Here is a 19,054-nt window from a genome sequence, read left to right as displayed (position 1 = left end):
AGCTTACTGACAAACTTCTACAGTTACCACTGCGTTTTTGTCAGTAATGAAAAATATTTTCAAAAAATTCTGAGAAAATTCCTGGCTTACTTTCAAATCAACAGGTATCCACTAAACACCTACTGCCTTGGGAACATGAAATAATGTATGTGGTCTCTGCTCCTCCGGAAGGCAGTATTTCTATACTAAGTATGGAATAAATGCTCACAGAGCCAAGTTCAAAGAAACATGCAACAAAAAAGTACTATAGTGCCACAGAAATCACCCGTTAAGTAAAGCTATTCGAAAATTTAAGTGCTCTAAGATCCTATATAATAAAAGCCTAATATGCAAATTGCCCCCTCAACGGGAGTTCCTTCTTGCTATGACATGTGCTGACCACATGGCAGGTGTTGGGGACCTGGTGCTGGCAGCCAGAGGCAATGGAGGTGCTGCAGACTCCGATGGGCCCTGATAAGACTGGGACCACTCCCCGCCCCATGGTGCAACAGGTGAGCAGGTGAGATGTGGCTCCAGGCCAAGGCCAAGGCCAGACCAAGGCCAGAGCAAAGGGGGCAATCGCCCCCACCAATCACCCGCAGAGGGCGACCAGTGGCAGCTCTGATACTTCCATTGCAGAAAAATTGAAGTATTTCTTCTAATTATTTTCCTTTCAATGTGCATGAATAGGAGCATTGGTCCACGAGTGTATATTAATAAAAACACAGCTACACTTGGAAATGCGTTTATTTTGACATCTACACAGAAAGCTGCTGCAGACAAAGCCGCACATCAAGAGGCATTCTGCAGAAACAGTAATGTTTTCCTTGGTCTCCGCCTGGGATGTCTGAGAAAACCTGTGACAGCGATCCGCGAAACTGGGGAGTGAAAACTTCACTGGAAACACCAAAGGGCTTGTGCTGGTGCCCAAGAACTCGGAGGACCACGTGGGCTCCGCGAATACCTGCATCTGCGCGGCTAGAGGCGCCAAACCACGATCGTTTCCGCGGCTGAAGCCATCAGTTCTAAGGACCCAGAGGGAGGTCCCCTCGCAAGCATCTCCTACCCATCGGTGCGATTCTCTCCGGCAGGGGCTGCGGGTAGAAGGCGGCCTTGGAGTGAGAGGCCGCGGCGATGCGGGACACAAAGCAACCCCAGCCCCTGCGCGGCTTCCAGGCCCCGCTGCAGGGCACGGGAGACGCCCGGCTCGTCGGGCCACCAGCCCGGACGACGACATCCGGCCTCGACTGGCCGCCAGCCAGCCAGTCCCGGCCACCCGGGGGCACCTCCGCCGGACCGACCCCCCTCGGCCGGGCCGCCGCGTCCCGGGCGGGTGCGTCACATCCGGGGCGCGCGCCCGTCCGCGGAAAGGAGAGGGGCCGGGACCGCCGGGGCGCGCGGCTGCCCGGAGGCGCGCAGGGAGGGCGGGGCGGGGAAGGGGGAGTGTCTGCTCGTGGCAGCCGGGCCGCCGCCGCCGCTCCCGCTGCCGTCGCCCCGGTAGAGGAGTTCGCTGGGTCCCCGCGCTCGGAACCGGCCCCGACTTCCCGCCGGTGCTCAGGGCATCCGCGCCGGGAGCGCTCGCCGCTCTGACCCGTGCAGAAGTGGGAGTCGCCTCTGCCCGTGGAGCGGCGGGGCGGCCCCAGCCCCAGCCCCCATTCCCCTCCCTGACCCCTTCTTCCCCTCGCCCCAGGCATGGGGAACGCGGCGACCGCCAAGAAAGGCAGCGAGGTGGAGAGCGGTGAGTCCGGGGCCGGGGCCGGGGACCCTCCGGGCGGCTGGGAGGGCAGCGGGCGCTCCTCCGGGTCGGTGCCCCGAGGCCGCGGGCATGGTCCAGGCCTTGCAGCAGCTATCGGGAGCTGCTGGAGGGGACCCTGGGGACCAGCTGCCTTCCTCCCCTCCCTCCCTCCCCCCTGGTCCGGCGTGAGGGCTGCGCGCGTTGGGCCGGATGGAGGGAGGAGGGAGGAGGGAGGAGGGAGGAGCGGGGGGGGGGGTGGAGAGGGAGGGGAGAAGTCCCCGCGATTCCCCCTTCTCACTAGAGCGAGGGGATTCACACATTCTGAAACACTTCCCCAAATATGGTTCGGACAGAGAAGGCCCTTGTATCATCCCAACCTTCGCTTGTCTCCCCCGACCCCCTTCTTTGGAGCCACAGGTAGTGCTGTGGGCGGAATTGGCTCTTCTCCTTCCATCACCGTTGCAACCAAGCCTTTTCACAAGGTGAGGGGCTGCTAGGCTTGCTCCCCGCAGGTGACGTTAATCCTGAGTGGGAAACTACGTTGTAGAGATCCTCCCTCTTCAGATTAGGAATGGAAAATATGATAATACTGAACAGCAACTTTATCCACTAGACGAAAAAAGCAATGCAGGCTTGCCTTTTCTTAGGACATTCAGGAATCTGCTACTGCCATGTGAAACTTAAAGGTCACTCGGAGCTGAAGAGCTTCCAGAATATGGTGGATTCTTCTGAGCACTCACAGTGCAGGCAGGCCACACTTCACACCAAGCAGGCAAAAATTATGAACATGGAATGTCTGTGTGGCTATAAGGATATATAGTGAAGGCGAAAAAAAGAATGATTTTGCTCCCACCTTCTAAGTTTTTCTAACTGGGCTCATAAGTTAACATGAGGCAGAGCAACAGGAGAAAATCTCCAGAATTCATGCTGATATGCATTTGGAGGTAGCACGAGATAGGAAACCTGAAGACACATTGGGCAGTTGAGGTCGATACAGACCTTTGGACCAAGGAGAAGAGATCAGGAGTCTGGGATTCCAAAGAAAAAGTAGGCAATTTACAGGTAGATGAAAAGAGCAAACAAACACGTGCTAAACAAATTCTTGTTGGGCCACTCAGGAACAGTGGGTCATAGAGAGGAGTCCAACAGGCTTTGCTACATTTCTCCCTGACACTTTTAGTTTATATTATGATGCTAAGGTGATGCTCTTTTTCCACTAAGCACATGTTTCTATCTGAATTCCTGTAGGCAGGTAAAGGGAGAGGGTCAAATGTTCTTTCTGAGTCCTTTGTTTCTTAAAAACCAGCTAAAAATTTATATCCCAAAAGGCACATTTTGGGGTGGCAAGACTTTGGTCCCCCTCAATATATACTACTATAGCAGGATGGTTGTGTAAAAACATATTTATTTGCCTTTGTCAGATTCATCTCAGATTTTATAATTCTGAATGACCGAATAACAAAAGGTATTTGTCAAATCACCTTGAGTAAATTACATCTCAGCATTTGAGGGGATGCCTGATGATTTATTCCAGTTGTGTAAACTGGAATATTTTTTAATGTTGTGTATTTTTTTAATGTTTCTATGTTTGTAACATATTTTGTCCTTCAAATAGCTAATTTTGTAATTGAGCATGAAGTACAAAGTTGTGTGTGTGTTTTTTTCCTGTATCAGTAAAGCAAAATTGATTTGGAAAGATTTAGTTGTTCATTTTGTTTAATATGAATATTGGTATCGGATTATATGGTGTATGTTTCACCAATGAGGTTTTGTGTTAATTTTCAGGAGCTCTAGAAAGTTGGATGTACTATCATCCAAATTATCAATGAACACACTTTCATCTTCCTTCACCATATATTTGGTCCCCTTTACCCTTTACTCCCGCTTCAGCCCCTTCCCCTCTGGTAACCACCATACTGTTGTCTGTGTCTATGAGTTTCAGTTCTGTATCCCACATATGAGTGAAGTCTTACGGTTCTGAGCTTTAACTGACTTATTTCACTTAGCATGATATTCTCAAGGTCCATCCATATTGTGGCAAAGGGCAGTACTTCATTTTTTTCTGATGGCTGAGTAGTATTCCCTACTATATATGTGCCACATCTTCTTTATCCAATCACCCATCAAAGGACACTGGTTGTCTCCATGTCTTGGCCACTGTGAATAATGCTGCAATGAACATAGGGGTGCATATATCTTTCAAATAAATGTTTTAGAATTTTTTCGGGCAGATACTCAGAAGAGAGATTGCTGGGTCATATGGCAACTCTGTTCTTCATTGTTTTAGGAACTTCCATAATGTTTTCCGTAGTGGCTGTACCAGTTTACATTCCCACCAGCAGTGAATGATGGTTCCTTTTTGTCCACAACCTCTCCAACACTGTTATTACCTGTATTGTTGTTAATAGCCATTTTGACAGGTGTGAGGTAGTATCTCATTTTAGTTATGGTTTGCATTTCCATAATAGCTAATGCAGTTGAGTATCTTTCCATATATTTATTAGCAATTTGCATGTCTTCTTGGGAGAGGTGTCTGTTCGGGTCCTCTGCCAACTTTGTAAATTGAATTGTTTGTTTGTTTAGTGTTGAGTTGTATGAGTTCTTTATATATTTTGTATATTAACCCCTTGTCAGAGCTGTTGTTTGCAAATATCATCTCCCATTCAGTTGTTAGCCTTTTTGTTTTGTTGTCAGTTTCTTTTGCTGTGCAGAAACTTTTTAGTTTGCTATAGCCCCATTCATTTATTTTTGCCTTTACTTATCTTGCCTTTGGGGTCCAATTCATAAAATGTCCTCTATAACCAAGGTGACATGAAGATTTTAAAAAGCAAATGTAGAGGTAGAGCTTTTATTATCTTTTTTATTGCACAAATGTAATAACTAACTGTACTGTAATAAAAAGTATAAAGAATATGGAAAGTGTAAAGAATTATTTGTGCCTGACGTATTGTCATTTTCCCCTCTTAAAGCTGTATTAATTTAAGCTAAATCATGTGCTAATTGCATAACAAAAAGTGTGCTTGGTAATTGAATCATATCAGTGATTTGTATTAGCAAGTACTGGCCTGTATAGTGCTTATGTTTTTCATAATGATAGTAACCCCTTCTATGATCTAATGCAGTGGTCTTACTTTATCCACAGTTTTGCTCTTTGAGGTTTCAGTTACCTGTGGTTAGTCATATGCCAAAAATATTAAATGGAAAAGTCCAGAAAAAATTTGTATGTTTTAAATTTGTGCCTTTCTGGGTAGCATGATGGAATTCTGCACCATCCCACTCCATTCCGCCCAGAACACGAGCCATCCCCTTTGTTCAGTGTACTCACTACCTGCTGTTAGTCCCTTAGTAGTCCTCTGGGTATTGGATTGACTGTTATATCACAGTGCTTGTGTTAAAGTAATCGCTACTGTGGCCTAAACTGCGCCACAATGCCTGTCATTCACCTCACTTCATCTCATCACATAGGCTTTGTATCATCTCCCATCATCACAAGAAGGGTAAATATAGTACAGTAAGATATTTTGAGGGAGAGAGACCACATTCACATAACTGTTATTATAGTATATTGTTGTATTTTTTCATTATTGCTATTGTTAAGCACTTACTATATCCACTTTATCAATTAAACTTTATCATAAGTACATTCGTATACGGAAAAAATTGTATACATAGTGTTCAGCACAATCCACAGTTTCGCTCATCCATTGGGGGGTCTTGAGAATGTATCCCCCATGGATAGGGGGAACTACTGTATTTCTTTTATTAAGTTATCAAGCTGTTCTCCCTCTGGACAATAATAATTTGAAGCTCATAGTTTGGAATAATCTTGGAATATTTACAGAAAACAGAATGGAAACTTTAAATATTTATCTAAATATGTTTAAATTGTTCCAAAGAATAATTCTTTCCTAAGCTTTAACTGTTACTGCTTTTTATGTAAGTTTATTAATGGAAACTGAAGGTCATTATGTCAGTTGGAATAAATCTTGTGAAGGGATAAAAGAAGCTATCAAATTATTCTCATTGGGACAATTGTTTGAAATGTAACGAATGGGTTGGTCAGTTTGTAATTTTTATTTGGAGCAATGTTATCAGGCACATGTTGCTGCTGTCCTACTGTAGTGGACAAAGAAATGTTATTGATATATCTTAAAACTTGATAACAGAACAACTTTACCACATATATCTAACTCTTCTGTGTTTTTCTTTACAAAATACTCTTGAAAATATATACCTTTCAAAGTTTGAATTGTACTTATTTAAACTTCAGTGGATACATAAAAGCATAAAGTTTTAGAAATATAAGTGATTTTAGAGATCAGCCTATGCAGTCATTCCATTTCAAAGCCTGAGAGCCTGACTTCTGGAGCTGGGACTGAGCCACACTATCAGTGTTAGCAGCGTAAGGAAGAGGGTCTGGTGCCCTGACTTCATTCTGCATCCCTCAGTCATCAAGTAATACATATGTTTTCAAAATCAGTAGAAGATATTTCTTGCAATTCACTGGATTAGCAGAAGTACTTAGGAATAGTCTTCCTTGGGATAAAAAATAAGAAAAAGAATTAAAAAGTCAAAACAAACCGTAACAGGATTTGGATGATAAATACATATGAGCTCATCCAGTTTTGTGATTCTGCGATTCATTTTGTGCAGCTTATCGACTTTATCAAATTACCTCATGTTCAGGAACCATTTTTCCCATTCTCCTGGTCAGTGTCCTCCACTTAGATGCGGACAGATTGTTGTTCTTCCTTGCCAGCAGCAGGCTAATTAGAGGTGGGAAAGCCAGCTCAGAAAACAAGGAGGCCATGGCTGAGTGGCAGAAGCAGTACATGAAAAGATCCGAGGTAAGCCAGGAGAGCTATTAAGATCCTATCACAGTCAGGATTGACCACAGATCATTTTGGTATCCCATTAAATTGATAAAACAACTAGTATAATTTACAAAATTATCTATATATCTTGGTGATAATAAATGTCAGTTCACACATGTGACCAGATTTCCTCAGGAAATAAATCTTAAGTTTTTAATGAAAAAAAATTATGTTAAATAGAAAAATGTGGAATTTATGGGAGGTAAATATACCCAGGACAGTGTCATATAATTTTTAGTATTTTAATTTTTAAAAATATTCCTTCAAGAGTATCCTATATAGTTCTTTTCTTTGTTCATTCATTCATTCCAGATAATCGAGCTTTCAATATATGACAGATTATAAGGGGGACTATGGAAATAAAGATTGAACAAGACACCATACCTCTCCAGAGTGCCTGTATTCCAGAAGGGGAGACAGACATGTCAGCAAATTAACTTACACACACACACACACACACACACACACACACACACGGCTGTTACAGTGCTTTCATAGAAGTTCAGCGGGGGAACTAACTGAAAGTATGGCCATTTACATGAGGGTAGGGAGGGTGAGGTTCAAAAAGGACTTCAAAGAGTAGGTGAACCCTGAGGTGAGCATTCAGCAGCCAGGATTTTAGAGGGGGTACAGAGTGAGCAAAGATGCAGAGGAGTGAAGCAGCGTGGCATATTCAGGAAAAGGAAGCAAGCTGTCCATTAGACTGAGTGATGGAGGGTAGGGTGAGTGGTAGGGAAGAGGGGAAACTGTATAATAAAAGATGAGACTGTAGATATGGACAGAGGCTATATAATGGAAAGAGTTTGAATTTTATGCCATAGACATTATGGAGCTATTACAGACTTTGAAATAAGGGAGAGACATACAATTTGGGTTTTAGAGAGATTACTTTGATGGTGATGTGACGATGAGTCACCCTGGAACAAGTGGGGTGGAGGCAGGAAGATCAATTAGAAGACTTCCTCACTGAAATGAGGGGCTTTTAGGGTCTGAATCAAGGTGCTAGCGATAGGGGTGCAGGAAAGGACTTGAAATGTGGGGAATTTGCAAAGAAGGAATGTACTTAACTGATAGCATCTGGGAAGTGAGGAAAAGGAGGAATTAGAAACAACTCCCAAGTTTTTAGCTTCTGTGTCTTGGTGGATGGGTTGTGATGCCTATAATGGAGTCAGAAATGAATATAAGGGAAAGAGCAGGTTTGAGGGGCATATTGAACTCTGGGTGGTGCCTATGGCATCTTTGAGAAATTATATCTGATTGGTTGTTTTATATATGGATATTATTTTATTTTCCCAGCTATGGGAGTGGGGATGATCTTGGATGGTCAAGGGATCTTTTCTACATTTCATCCTCATTTTGCTCCCCCTTTTAAGACCTTCTGTTTAGAAACTGCCCTATATAATAAAAGCCTAATATGCAAATTGTCCCCCCAGGCAGTCATTCAACTGGGAGACCGGGTGTTCAACCCCTCGCTATGACGTGTGCTGACCACCAGGGGGCGACGTGAAACATGGCAGGCTTTGGCAACGTGCTGCAACCTCTTGCCGGCTACCTGGGGCCAGGGGTGATGGGGACAGAGGCGTGCTGAGAATGCAGGGTGTACGCCGAGCTCGCTCTCACTCCCCTTGCTAGCCTCCCCGGGGACACCAGGGCTTGTGCACCTAGGAAGCCCCTGCACTCAGGTGCCAGGTGCCCGCAAGGAGTCTGCCCTGCACCTGCACGTTATCTTCTGGGTGAGCTGGACTGCAGCCGTCAGGACTGCAGGGGCTGGTCAGGCTCCCTGTGGGTTCACACAGAAGCTGTCTATGAGGCCAGCCAGAAAAGAGTGTGCTGCCCACCCAGTTTCCATGCAGTGTCACTGGGCGGCCCAGAGGCCCATGCTGTGGCCCGGCCCACGGTGTCCAGCTGCGCTCACTGCATCTCCGTTTGGGGACTTGGGTGTCATGACTCAGGCAGGGGGCGCACGTGGTGGCCTGAGGGCCCAGAGCTCAGCTGGGACCTGCCCTTCCATGCCAGATGCTCGCGCTTCCATTGCCGGCCAGGCCTAGGGACTGCACCTGTCTAGGAATTTTGTGCACCAGGCCTCTAGTAGAACTATAATATCTGATATAACTTCTATAAGCTACTGCCCTCCCTGGTTTGGCTCAGTGGATAGAGCATTGGCCTGCGGACTGAAGGGTCCCAGGTTCGATTGCAGTCAAGGGTACATGCCCTAGTTGTGTGCTTGATCCCCATTGGGGGGGCATGCAGAAGGCAGCCAATCAGTGATTCTCTCTCATCATTGATGTTTCTGTCTCTCTCTCCCGCTCCCTTCCTCCCTGAGATCAATAAAGATATATTTAAAAAACAAAACAAAACTGTAGCTACTAAAAGTTTAACTTTTATGTTTTGAAAGGAGTAAAAGCCAAATCATTGATGAGAACAGTAACTTTTAAAGACACAAATTAATGTAAAGTCAGATACAATATTACTTTTATAATTAAAGTATGCATCCTGTAAGTTTTTGAACATTGTAGAGTCATGTGGAATATTGGACAGAACATGTAAAATATAGTACAAACACATATTATGTTAGGTAAATATTAGTTTTCTTCCCCAAGATTCTTTTAAAATAGATACTAAAAAGTTAAGATATAGCCCAGCTGGAGTGGCTCAGTGGTTGAGCATCAGCCTATGAGCCAGAAAATCATGGTTCAATTCCCAGTCAGAGCATATGCCTGGGTTTCGGGCTTGATCCCCAGTAGGGGAGTGCAGAAGGCAGCAATCAATGATTCTCTCTCATCATTGATGTTTCTATCTCTCTCCCCCTCTCCCTTCCTCTCTGAAATCAATAACGATATATTTTTTAAAAGTTAAGATATAATTTAATAATAAGAACATGAACTTCAAATAAGAAAATCAAATTCTGTTTCCTAATACATTCTGTTACTTCACTCTGGACAAGTGTTTTAATGTCTCCAAGCTATAATATAAAATTAAGAAAGATGGGTTTGATAATGAGACCGTGAACTCTTCCAGCTTTATAATCCAACTAGAGGCCTGGTGCACGAAAATTCATGCACTCGGGGGGTTCCTCAGCCTGGCCTGCACCCTCTCACAATCCGGGACCCCTCGGGTAGGGTCCCTAGTCCTGGCCTGCGATCAAGGCCTATCGGGGCTTTCCTTCCCCCGGCTGCAGGCAGCTGGCCCCACCCCCGCCACTGCCACTGCTGCCATCTGTGCAGTGCTATCCCCCCTCCCCTGCCACCGACATGTGTGGAGTGTGATGGCTTGGCTGGCCTGGGCCTCTCTCTGGGGGGCGATTGCTGGCCGGCTACACACCTGCCACAGAGTCGCCGCTGGTGGCCTAGGCCTCCCTCTTTCTTTGCTGGGGGGCTGGGCCAGCCCTGCGAGGAGCCGTCTGCCTACCTGATCACCCCTAACCACTTGCCTGCCTACCTGATCACCCCTAACCACTTACCTGCCTACCTGATCACCCCTAACTACTTGCCTGCCTACATGATCACCCCTAACCGCTGGTCTGCCTACTTGATTGCCCCTAACTGCTTGCTGGGGGGCAGGGCCAACCCTACAAGGGGCTGTCTGCCTACCTGATCAACCCTAACCGCTTCCTTAGGGGCAGGGCCAGCCCAGAAAGAGGCCATCTGCCTACCTCATTTCCCCTAACCACTGTCCTGCCTACCTGATCACCCTTAACTACTGGTCTGCCTACCTGATCACCCCTAACCACTCTGCCTGCCTGCCTGATCACCCCTAACCACTTACTTGGGGGTGGAGCCAGCCCAGCAAGGGGCCATCTGCCTACCTGATCTCCCCTAACCACTTGCCTGCCTACATGATCACCCCTAACTGCTGGTCTGCCGACCTGATCACCCCTAACCACTCTGCCTGCCTGATAGCTCGTAACTGCTTGCTTGGGGGCAGGGCCAGCCTGGTGAGGAGCCGTGATGGTTCTTGTCTCTGGTCGTTCCGATCGTTACACTTATGGTGGCTGGCCTTTTATTATATAGGATCATTCCAATGTATTTATTAAAAGAAAGAATGTACATTTTAAAAGGAATAAGATTTGGGAATAAATTATAGAAGGTTCTCACAAAATAATGCGGGTAGGGAAGTGGTAAATGAGCCTCAGTGTGAGCAAATATAAGGTAATTAGGGAATTTTTTTAATACTTAACGAATGATAGTCTCTAAATTTTGATTTAAGAAATTTATGAATAACTGTTGATCTTTGAAGGTACTCTCATATTCCACAGATAAAGGGACTGACTGAATGTTGGTCATCAGGAGAATATATTGGAAATAAAACATAGAACATTGTACTCTTTTTTTAATTTTTATTGTTAGGAGTATTACAAATGTTCCCTTTCCCCCCATTGCCCCCCTTCACCCGTTCCTGCCCTGCCCCAGGTCTTCACCACCCTATTGTCTGTGTCCATGGGCAATGCATATAAGTTCTTTGGTTAATCTCTTCCTGCCCCTCCTCTCCTCTTCCCTCTAAAGTTTATCAGTCTGTTCCATGTTTCCATGCCTCTGGTTCTATTTTATTCGTCATTTTATTTTATTCATTAGATTCCGCATATAAGTGAGATTATGTGATATTTGTCTTTCTCTGACTGGCTTATTCATTCTACTTACTGTGAAACCTTTTGCATACAATGTGTAGTTGTGATGTTTTGTTTATAACAGATCCAGAAAAAGTTAAGATCAGGGGTAACTAATAGGAGTAAGAGAAAGGTTAGGCCTATTGTATGAGGATAAACTAAAAAAACAACACAACTCTTCAATCTAGAAAGTTCACTGAAGTATATAAGTCAAGTAGTGTAAACAGAAAATCTGGGATTGTTAACCTAAATTTGAAACACTAGAACCATGGGCTAGTCCTCAAAATGTATAAAAGCTAATTGTAGAGCAAATAAAAGGAAGTACAGTAAAACATTAATGAACTAGGCTTAGAGAATAAATATATTTAACTGATTTGCAATCATTTATGTTAAAAGTAAAACATTTATGCTCATAAATGCAGATAGTATTTTTAGCGATTGCTAGAAAAATTCAGTTTTTTTCTCTTTTTATAGGTTTTGTTACCCCTTCAGCTTTTACACCTACCAAAAGAATCACCACTATTAATAAATATACCTTCCCTTTTTCTAATGAGGTTTATTACTATTATGTAAACAATAAATTCTTTCCCTTGATGTGGGGGGTGTAGCATAAAGTTTATATTTTAATCTGTTATATTTCATCTATTTAATTATTATTTTTTTTTAATTTACAGAGGATGGGAGCTAAAGAGTTGTTTCCATGTAGATCACAGTCTATTGGAAGATCTAGATTAGTAAATGAGAATTTTGTGGGAAGCATTGTATAGAATGTTTCCTGCAGTAATAATTTGGTTGTTCACTTTTTGGTTGTAACGTATATTATATTCAGTAATACTCTGTATCTATGCAAATGATTTTCTGAATCAAACTTGGGACTCATAAAAAGAAATATTCACTAATTGATCATTCACAATGATGAATAATACACTAGCATACCTGACAACAGGACTGCCTTCTAATGTAGATGTTATCTTTATCTGACTGACTATAATAAGGTGTTAAGTCACAGGCTTTATGCTCATGGTTTAATGTTTTATTCCCTATTGCCTACTATTCATATGTTCACTTTTTAATGATTTTTGAAACTTTTCTTTTCCTATAAAGCAATTGTTGAATCTAAACCTTTAAGTCTTTGGCAAATCTGTATTCTCCATCTCGACTTTGTCCTCCAAAAACTTAAAGATACTGTCTTGAGCTCTCATTATTTTAGGGTCTTAAGTAACAAAATAAATATTTAATTTCTATACCACATTAATATTTTTATAAAATTTGTTTTAATCCTCACCCAAGGATTATTTTTTATCCTTTTTTTTTTTTTTTTTTTTTTTTTTTTTTTTTTTTTTTTTTTTAGAGAAGATGGAAGGGAGAGGGAGAGACAGAGAGAGAAACATCCATGTAAGAGAGACATATCAATTAGTTGCCTCCCACATGCATGTGCCCCAAGCCTGCAATCAAGGTCATGCCCTTGACCAGAGTCAAACCAGCAACCCTTCAGTCCCTTTAGTCTGTGGGCTGACACTCTATCCAATGAGCCATACTGGGTAGGGAAAGTATATATATATATTTCAAAGAGAGGAAGTGAGAGGGAAAGAGAGATAGAAACATCAATGAAGAGAGAGAATCATTGATTGGCTGCCTCCTGCACACCCCTCACTGGGGATTGAGCTCATAACTGAGGCATGTGCCCTTTATTGGAATCGAACCCAGGATCCTTCAGTCCGCAGGCCGATGCTTTATCCACTGAGCCAAACTGGCTAGGGTGGGAAAGTATTTTTAAGTAGTTGATTATATAGCATCAGCAGACCATTGTGGTATGTAGGCCACAAACTTGAGAGAACATGTTTATACAGATACTAGAGGCCCAGGCCACAAAATGTGTGCACGGATAGGGTCCCCAGGCCTGGCTGGCAATCAGGGCTGATGGGGGCCTTCCTTCATGCCATGCCGCCCCCTGGTGGTCAGCACACATCATAGTGGGCAGTTGAATTCCTGGTTGGTCGAACTCCTGGTTGGTCGAACTCCTAGGGGGACAATTTGCATATTAGCCTTTTACTATATAGGATTACTTAGCTTCTTTGTAGGAGCCAATTCTACTGATAATTTAGCCCCTCCCATTCAATCTTTGCTCAGCTCTCTAGATGAGTAGGAGCCATAAAAATATTTGAACTGGGGAAGAATATGAATTCCTCTTTAGGCTGTAGGCTTGAGGTTACTAGATAAACCGTAGTTCAACTGATAGAATGACAGAGAAATAGAAGTCTTTTCTGTGTTAGTCATTCAATCATCTAATTATTCTCAATCAGTACTTACTGAGGGTCTGCTTTGTACCACGCACAGTCCCTTGTCCATAAATTTAAATAAAAGTAAGACTCAGTTTCTTAAGCTGGGGAACAGATACATACAGATATTTATGATAAAATTTACAATGATATACAGGTGCCTGAGATGGTTACTTGGCTAAAAATAAAACAGTAGTTTCTACAGAAATAAGTATAGAATTTCTGACTGTAACTTACTGAAATAGAAACTAGCTTTGAGTCCATTTTGGAGATGTTTACATCTGTAATTGTAGTGCTTACACCAACATTAATTTCTCAGCTGTTTCTCCCACTACACGTTGTCATCTGTAAGGGCAGAGACAGTGTCTACATCGTTTAGTGTTTTCATCCCTAGAATTTGGCACAATTCATAGCTCATAGTGGAAGCTAAAATCATGGATAGTTAAATGGATAAAAAAATTCAAGCCTATTTTAGAATTGTTTAGCCCTCCCTCCTCGGTCGGCAGGTACTGTCTCTGTAATAGAGTGACTATTTGGGTATGTTAGTCCATTTGCTTGATCTTCCTCTCTTCTTAGCACATAGTTTATTTGACATTTATATGTCAAAGTTATATCTCTTTTCATCATTAGGGAGAGATTGGTCTCAGGCTTCAGGTAGGAAGACATTGGATTAGGGAGACTGTGACTTGGCAACCTCTTGGAAAAATTCTTCTCATTTGAGGCCTGCTGTGGTTTGAACGTTTGTGTTTCCCTGAAATTCATGTGTTGAAATCCTAACCCTCAAGGTGATAGTATTAGAAGGTAGGGCCTCCGAGAGGTGATGAAGTCATGAGGGCTCTGCCTTCCTGAGGGGAATCCGTGTCCTTATAAAAGAGGCCTGAGCCCTAACCGGTTTGGCTCAGTAGATAGAGCGTCGGCCTGCGGACTCAAGGGTCCCGGGCTCAATTCCGGTCAAGGGCACGTACCTTGGTTGCGGGCACATCCCCGGTGGGAAGTGTGCAGGAGGCAGCTGGTCGATGTTTCTAACTCTCTATCCCTCTCCCTTCCTCTCTTTAAGAAATCAATAAAATATATTTTTTTTAAAAAAGAGGCCTGAGAGCTCCCTTGCCCTTCCGCCATGTGAGGTTACACTGAGAAGGTGACTGTCGGTGAGGAAGTGGGCTTTCACCACCCCCATACCTGCCAGCCCCGTGATCTTGAACTCCCACCTCTTCAGAACTGTCCCAAATACATCTCTGTAGTTTATTAGCCAGCCAGCCTATGGCATGTTGTTAGAGCAGCCTGGACAGACGGGCCTACACCATTCCGCTGCACTACTACATGCCCAGCCCCCGTCCTGTTGTCATTTACCAGTCTCTTGCAGATGAGCATATACTTGAGTTTAAAATAAGTATCTTTACTTGAACTTAAAAATATACATGGCTGCATATTTAAATGGGTATGTATTCTTACTCTCTGTGGAAATGTAGCTTTTATTAACAGCAAATATTAATTTATCTAATTGAGAAGGGAATTGAATTGGCCCTCCCCTCCCCTTTTTTAAAATAAATTAACTGACTGTCCTTTGAGAATTTAGAACCTAGCTACTTAGGTGATCAGAAGTGACTGACCTGGGTACTTAATATTATTAACATGGTATCTGTGTCACACTGCAATTCAGAAAATAATATATTGTAATGGATGTTACAATATATTTATATAAGCTCATACAGTCATATAGTTACTTTAAAATTGTTTCCTAATCTGCAAAATGGAGATAGTGCTGAGCTGTGAGATTTAGGTATATGATGTGCTTCTCTTAGCACCTAGGTCAGCGGTTCTCAACCTGTGGGTCGCGACCCCTTTGGCGGTCGAACGACCCTTTCACAGGGGTCGCCTAAGACCATCCTGCATATCAGATATTTACATTACGATTCATAACAGTAGCAACATTACAGTTATGAAGTAGCAATGAAAATAATTTTATGGTTGGGTCACAACATGAGGAACTGTATTTAAAGGGCCAGAAGGTTGAGAATCACTGACCTAGATGATGATCAATAAATGTTTTAAGGGAAATCCTTAGCCACTGTTTATATAGATTGGGCACATGTTTTTAACAAGTCTGAATTGCCAGTCAGTGGACAACTAGAAATAATAAGTTAATCTACTGGAGTAATTATAGATTATAGGAGATGATTTATATTCATAATCTCGATCATCCAGAATAAAAAGATTGAGGGAGAAATTTTAGAGTTCTCCATCAAAACTTAAAAAATTACATAAATTGGCTTGGCTGGTGTGGCTAAGTGGTTGAGTTTGACCTATGAACCAGGAGGTCGCTGTTCAATTCTTGATCAGGGCACATGCCCAGATTGTGAGCTCCATCCCCAGTAGGGGGTGTGCAGGAGGCAACTAATCAATGATTCTCTCTCATTATTGATGTTCCTATCCCTCTCTTCCTTTCCCTTCCTCTCTGAAATCAATAAAAATATATTTTTAAAAATTACATAAAACAGATTATTTTTCACAGGAACCCTATGTAGTAGATACTATTATTATCATCATCATTTTTTCGAGTAAACTAAAAACTAAGAATTAGAAAAGTTAAACAAAGTTACACAGCTTAGTCTGTCTGATTTTAGGCCCTCTACTCATAATCACTATGTTACATTGCTCCTCTAACATGAAGATGATAATTTTCTTTTAAAATTTGTGCATTTGAGCCCTTACCATTTTGGCTTGGTGGATAGAGCATCGGCCTACCTACTGTAGGGTCCTGGCTTCGATTCCGGTCAAGAGCATGTACCTTGGTTGCGTGCTTGATCCCCAGTAGGGGGCATGCAGAAGGTAGCTGATTGATGTTTCTCTCTCATCTATGTTTCTAACACTCTATCCCTCTCCTTCCTCTCTGTAAAAATCAATAAAAAAAATATATATTTAAAAATTGTGCATTTGAAACTGTTCTAGAATCCAAAGGGCTCTTAGAAGATCTGTCTACCTACCCATCATCTTTTTAGAACGTTACTTAGCTTTCCCTATGTGCTAGGCACTGTTGTCAGTGATACATATATAATACCTGATTTGACTTCATAATCCTTTGAGATAGAAACTTTGTTTTTATTAATACAAGAAAAAATTTAAGCACAGAGAGGTTAAGTAACTTGTCCAAAGCTACATGGTTAGTAAATGGTAAAGTGGGGATTTGAACCAAGGCATTTTGACTCTAGAGTCTGTGTTCTTAACCACATGCCATATTGGCTACTTCTCTAAAAACTTGTAAATTGTTTACTTCATTTACTTATCTCTTTCATAATAATCTTTCCATTGATGCTCAACTCATTATTCTATAAGGCATGTATCAGTCAGGTTTACACCAGAGAAACAGTATAACTAGGATATAATAACAGATACATGCAAAGAATTGACTTACTGATTGTGGGCTCTGGCTAGGCAAGTCCAGAACACACAGAGCAGGCTGTCAGGAAGGGCAAGCTGGTGCTCTGGGGTGCAGGCTGAAGCTGCAGTCCACAGCTGAGTTTCTTATGGACCCACCCAGATTATCTAGGACTAGAGGCCCGGAGCACAAAATCTGTGCATGGGGCAGGGGTTCCTTAGCCCGGCCTGTACCCTCTCCAATCCAGGACCCCTCGGGGGATGTCCAACTGCCGGTTTAGGCCCCATGCCTCTCACAATCTAGGATCACTGGCTCCTAACTGCTTGCCTGCTTGATTGCCCCTAACTGCCTCTGCTTGCCGGCCTGATCTCCCCCTAACCAGTTGCCTCCTGGCCTGGACACCCCCTAACTGCCCCTCTGCTGGCCTGGTCACCTCCTAACTGGTCCCCTACTGGCCGAGTCACCCCCTTACTGCCCCCCTGCCAGCCTGGTTGCCCACTAACTGCCCCCTGCTGGCCTGGTTGCCCCCTAACTGCTCCCCTGCCATCCTGGTTGCCCCCTAACTGCTCCCTTGCCGGCCTGATCGCCCCTAACTGCCTCTGCCTTGGCCCCCACCACTGTGGCTTTGTCCAGAAGGAAGTTGGACATCCGGAAGATGTCTGGTCGACCTGGTCTAATTAGCATATTACCCTTTTATTAGTATAGATAATCTTTACTTGAAGTGAACTGATTATGTACTTTAATCACATCTACAAAATACCTTCACATCACAACCTAGGTTAGTGTTTGATTGAATAACTGGAGACTATATCCTAGCCAAGTGGACATTAAAACTGACCATCACAGACATCTTTTTTTTTTAACCCCAGAGTATGTGTGTGAAGGGGTGGGAGCGGGGGAAGGGGGTGGGGGAGGGAGGAGAGAGTGTTCATTTTCCCAAGCCAGGAACAGAACCTTCTATTTCCCTTTTAACCCTCATTCATTTATTGATCACTCTTCAATTCCACAGTCACCTCCGCAATGTACCTAAGCCTTATTATCTTTAAAAATAAACACAAGCCTCAAAATAAAAGGTATAGAAATGACTGAACCAGAAAACCTATGCTGAGGCTACCAGGGGTGGGCAAACTTTTTGACTCGAGGGCCACAATGGGTTCTTAAACTGGACCGGAGGGCTGGAACAAAAGCATGGATGGAGTGTTTGTGTGAACTAATATAAATTCAAAGTAAACATCATTACATAAAAGGGTACGGTCGTTTTTTGTTTTTTTTTAGTTTTATTCATTTCAAACGGGCCCGATCCGGCCAGCGGCCGTAGTTTGCCCACGGCTGGGCTAGACTGTGTTTTTTTTTGTTTGTTTGTTTTTTGTTTTTTTTAATTTTATTTTATTGCTTACAGTCTTACAAAGGGTATTACATATGTGTCCCTTTTTTTCCCCCGCCCTTGACTGTGTTTGAGCATAAAATTTAGCACTGTTTACAAGACAGTGTTACTAGTGTTGGGGTTCTTAGATTCCCCCCAAGAAGATAGAAATTTAGAGGAAACACCAAAGAAATTTCCAGGCAGATTTTGTTAAGCTTATACTTGAGCACAGGGAGGCAGCACAGAGTGAAGGGGTCCTCTGAACTGACTTGGAGGCTGGCTCTGCTTGGCTGTTTTTATAAGATGGGGACATAGTGGGCTTGTGAGAAGAGGGCAGGCTTGTGGAATTTTCCATTTCAGAGTCAGGTGACTTTATCAGATGACGACTGCTCATTACCAACCACCTAGGAAGGTGGTCAGTCCTTGATCAGCTGTGCATGTGGGTCAGTAGTTTAGGCAGGCAGTTAGAAGGGAGATAAAATAGCTTGAGTAGATTGGAGGGGTGGTGACATATTTGAGGTCAGCTTATCCCGAGTTCCTTTTTACTACCTGGTCTTAACTTGGCTTCCTGGCCCAAGTCCTTATGATGTCTCAGCAAGGGAGTTATAGCAGTATAGAATCTCTTTCCAAATTCACTGAAATTCTAACAGGAATTTGATCTGTTAAATACAGGAAGCGTTGGCCTACATAATTGATGAGATAATTAGTGTTTCATAAAAGAGAATTCTCTCTCTAGATTCTTAGGTGCAAGAAGGATAAATAGGAAAAGTTTTATACAAACACACACACACACACACACACACTGAGTGGCCAGATTATTATGACCACTTGACGTTTGTAGGCAA

At 43.2% G+C, this 19,054-nt stretch overlaps 1 protein-coding gene across 2 annotated transcripts in view; it reads left to right on the top strand.

Moving 5' to 3' along the window:
* The first annotated feature begins 1,386 nt into the window (after positions 1-1,386).
* Positions 1,387-19,054, top strand: part of PRKACB (protein kinase cAMP-activated catalytic subunit beta) — a 115,614-nt gene continuing 97,946 nt past the window's right edge. The window contains exon 1 of one of the 2 annotated variants that reach the window (XM_059689046.1): positions 1,387-1,717. In XM_059689046.1, coding sequence (XP_059545029.1) covers positions 1,672-1,717 — 46 coding nt within the window. In that variant the 5' untranslated portion in view covers positions 1,387-1,671. The remainder of the gene's footprint in view (positions 1,718-19,054) is intronic. The other variant, XM_059689049.1, reaches the window with a different exon arrangement.

Source organism: Myotis daubentonii, chromosome 3, assembly GCF_963259705.1.
Source record: "Myotis daubentonii chromosome 3, mMyoDau2.1, whole genome shotgun sequence".
Taxonomy (NCBI): domain Eukaryota; kingdom Metazoa; phylum Chordata; class Mammalia; order Chiroptera; family Vespertilionidae; genus Myotis; species Myotis daubentonii.
The sequence above is the reverse complement of the archived record's forward strand: the minus strand, read 5'-3'. Positions and strand labels throughout refer to the sequence as shown.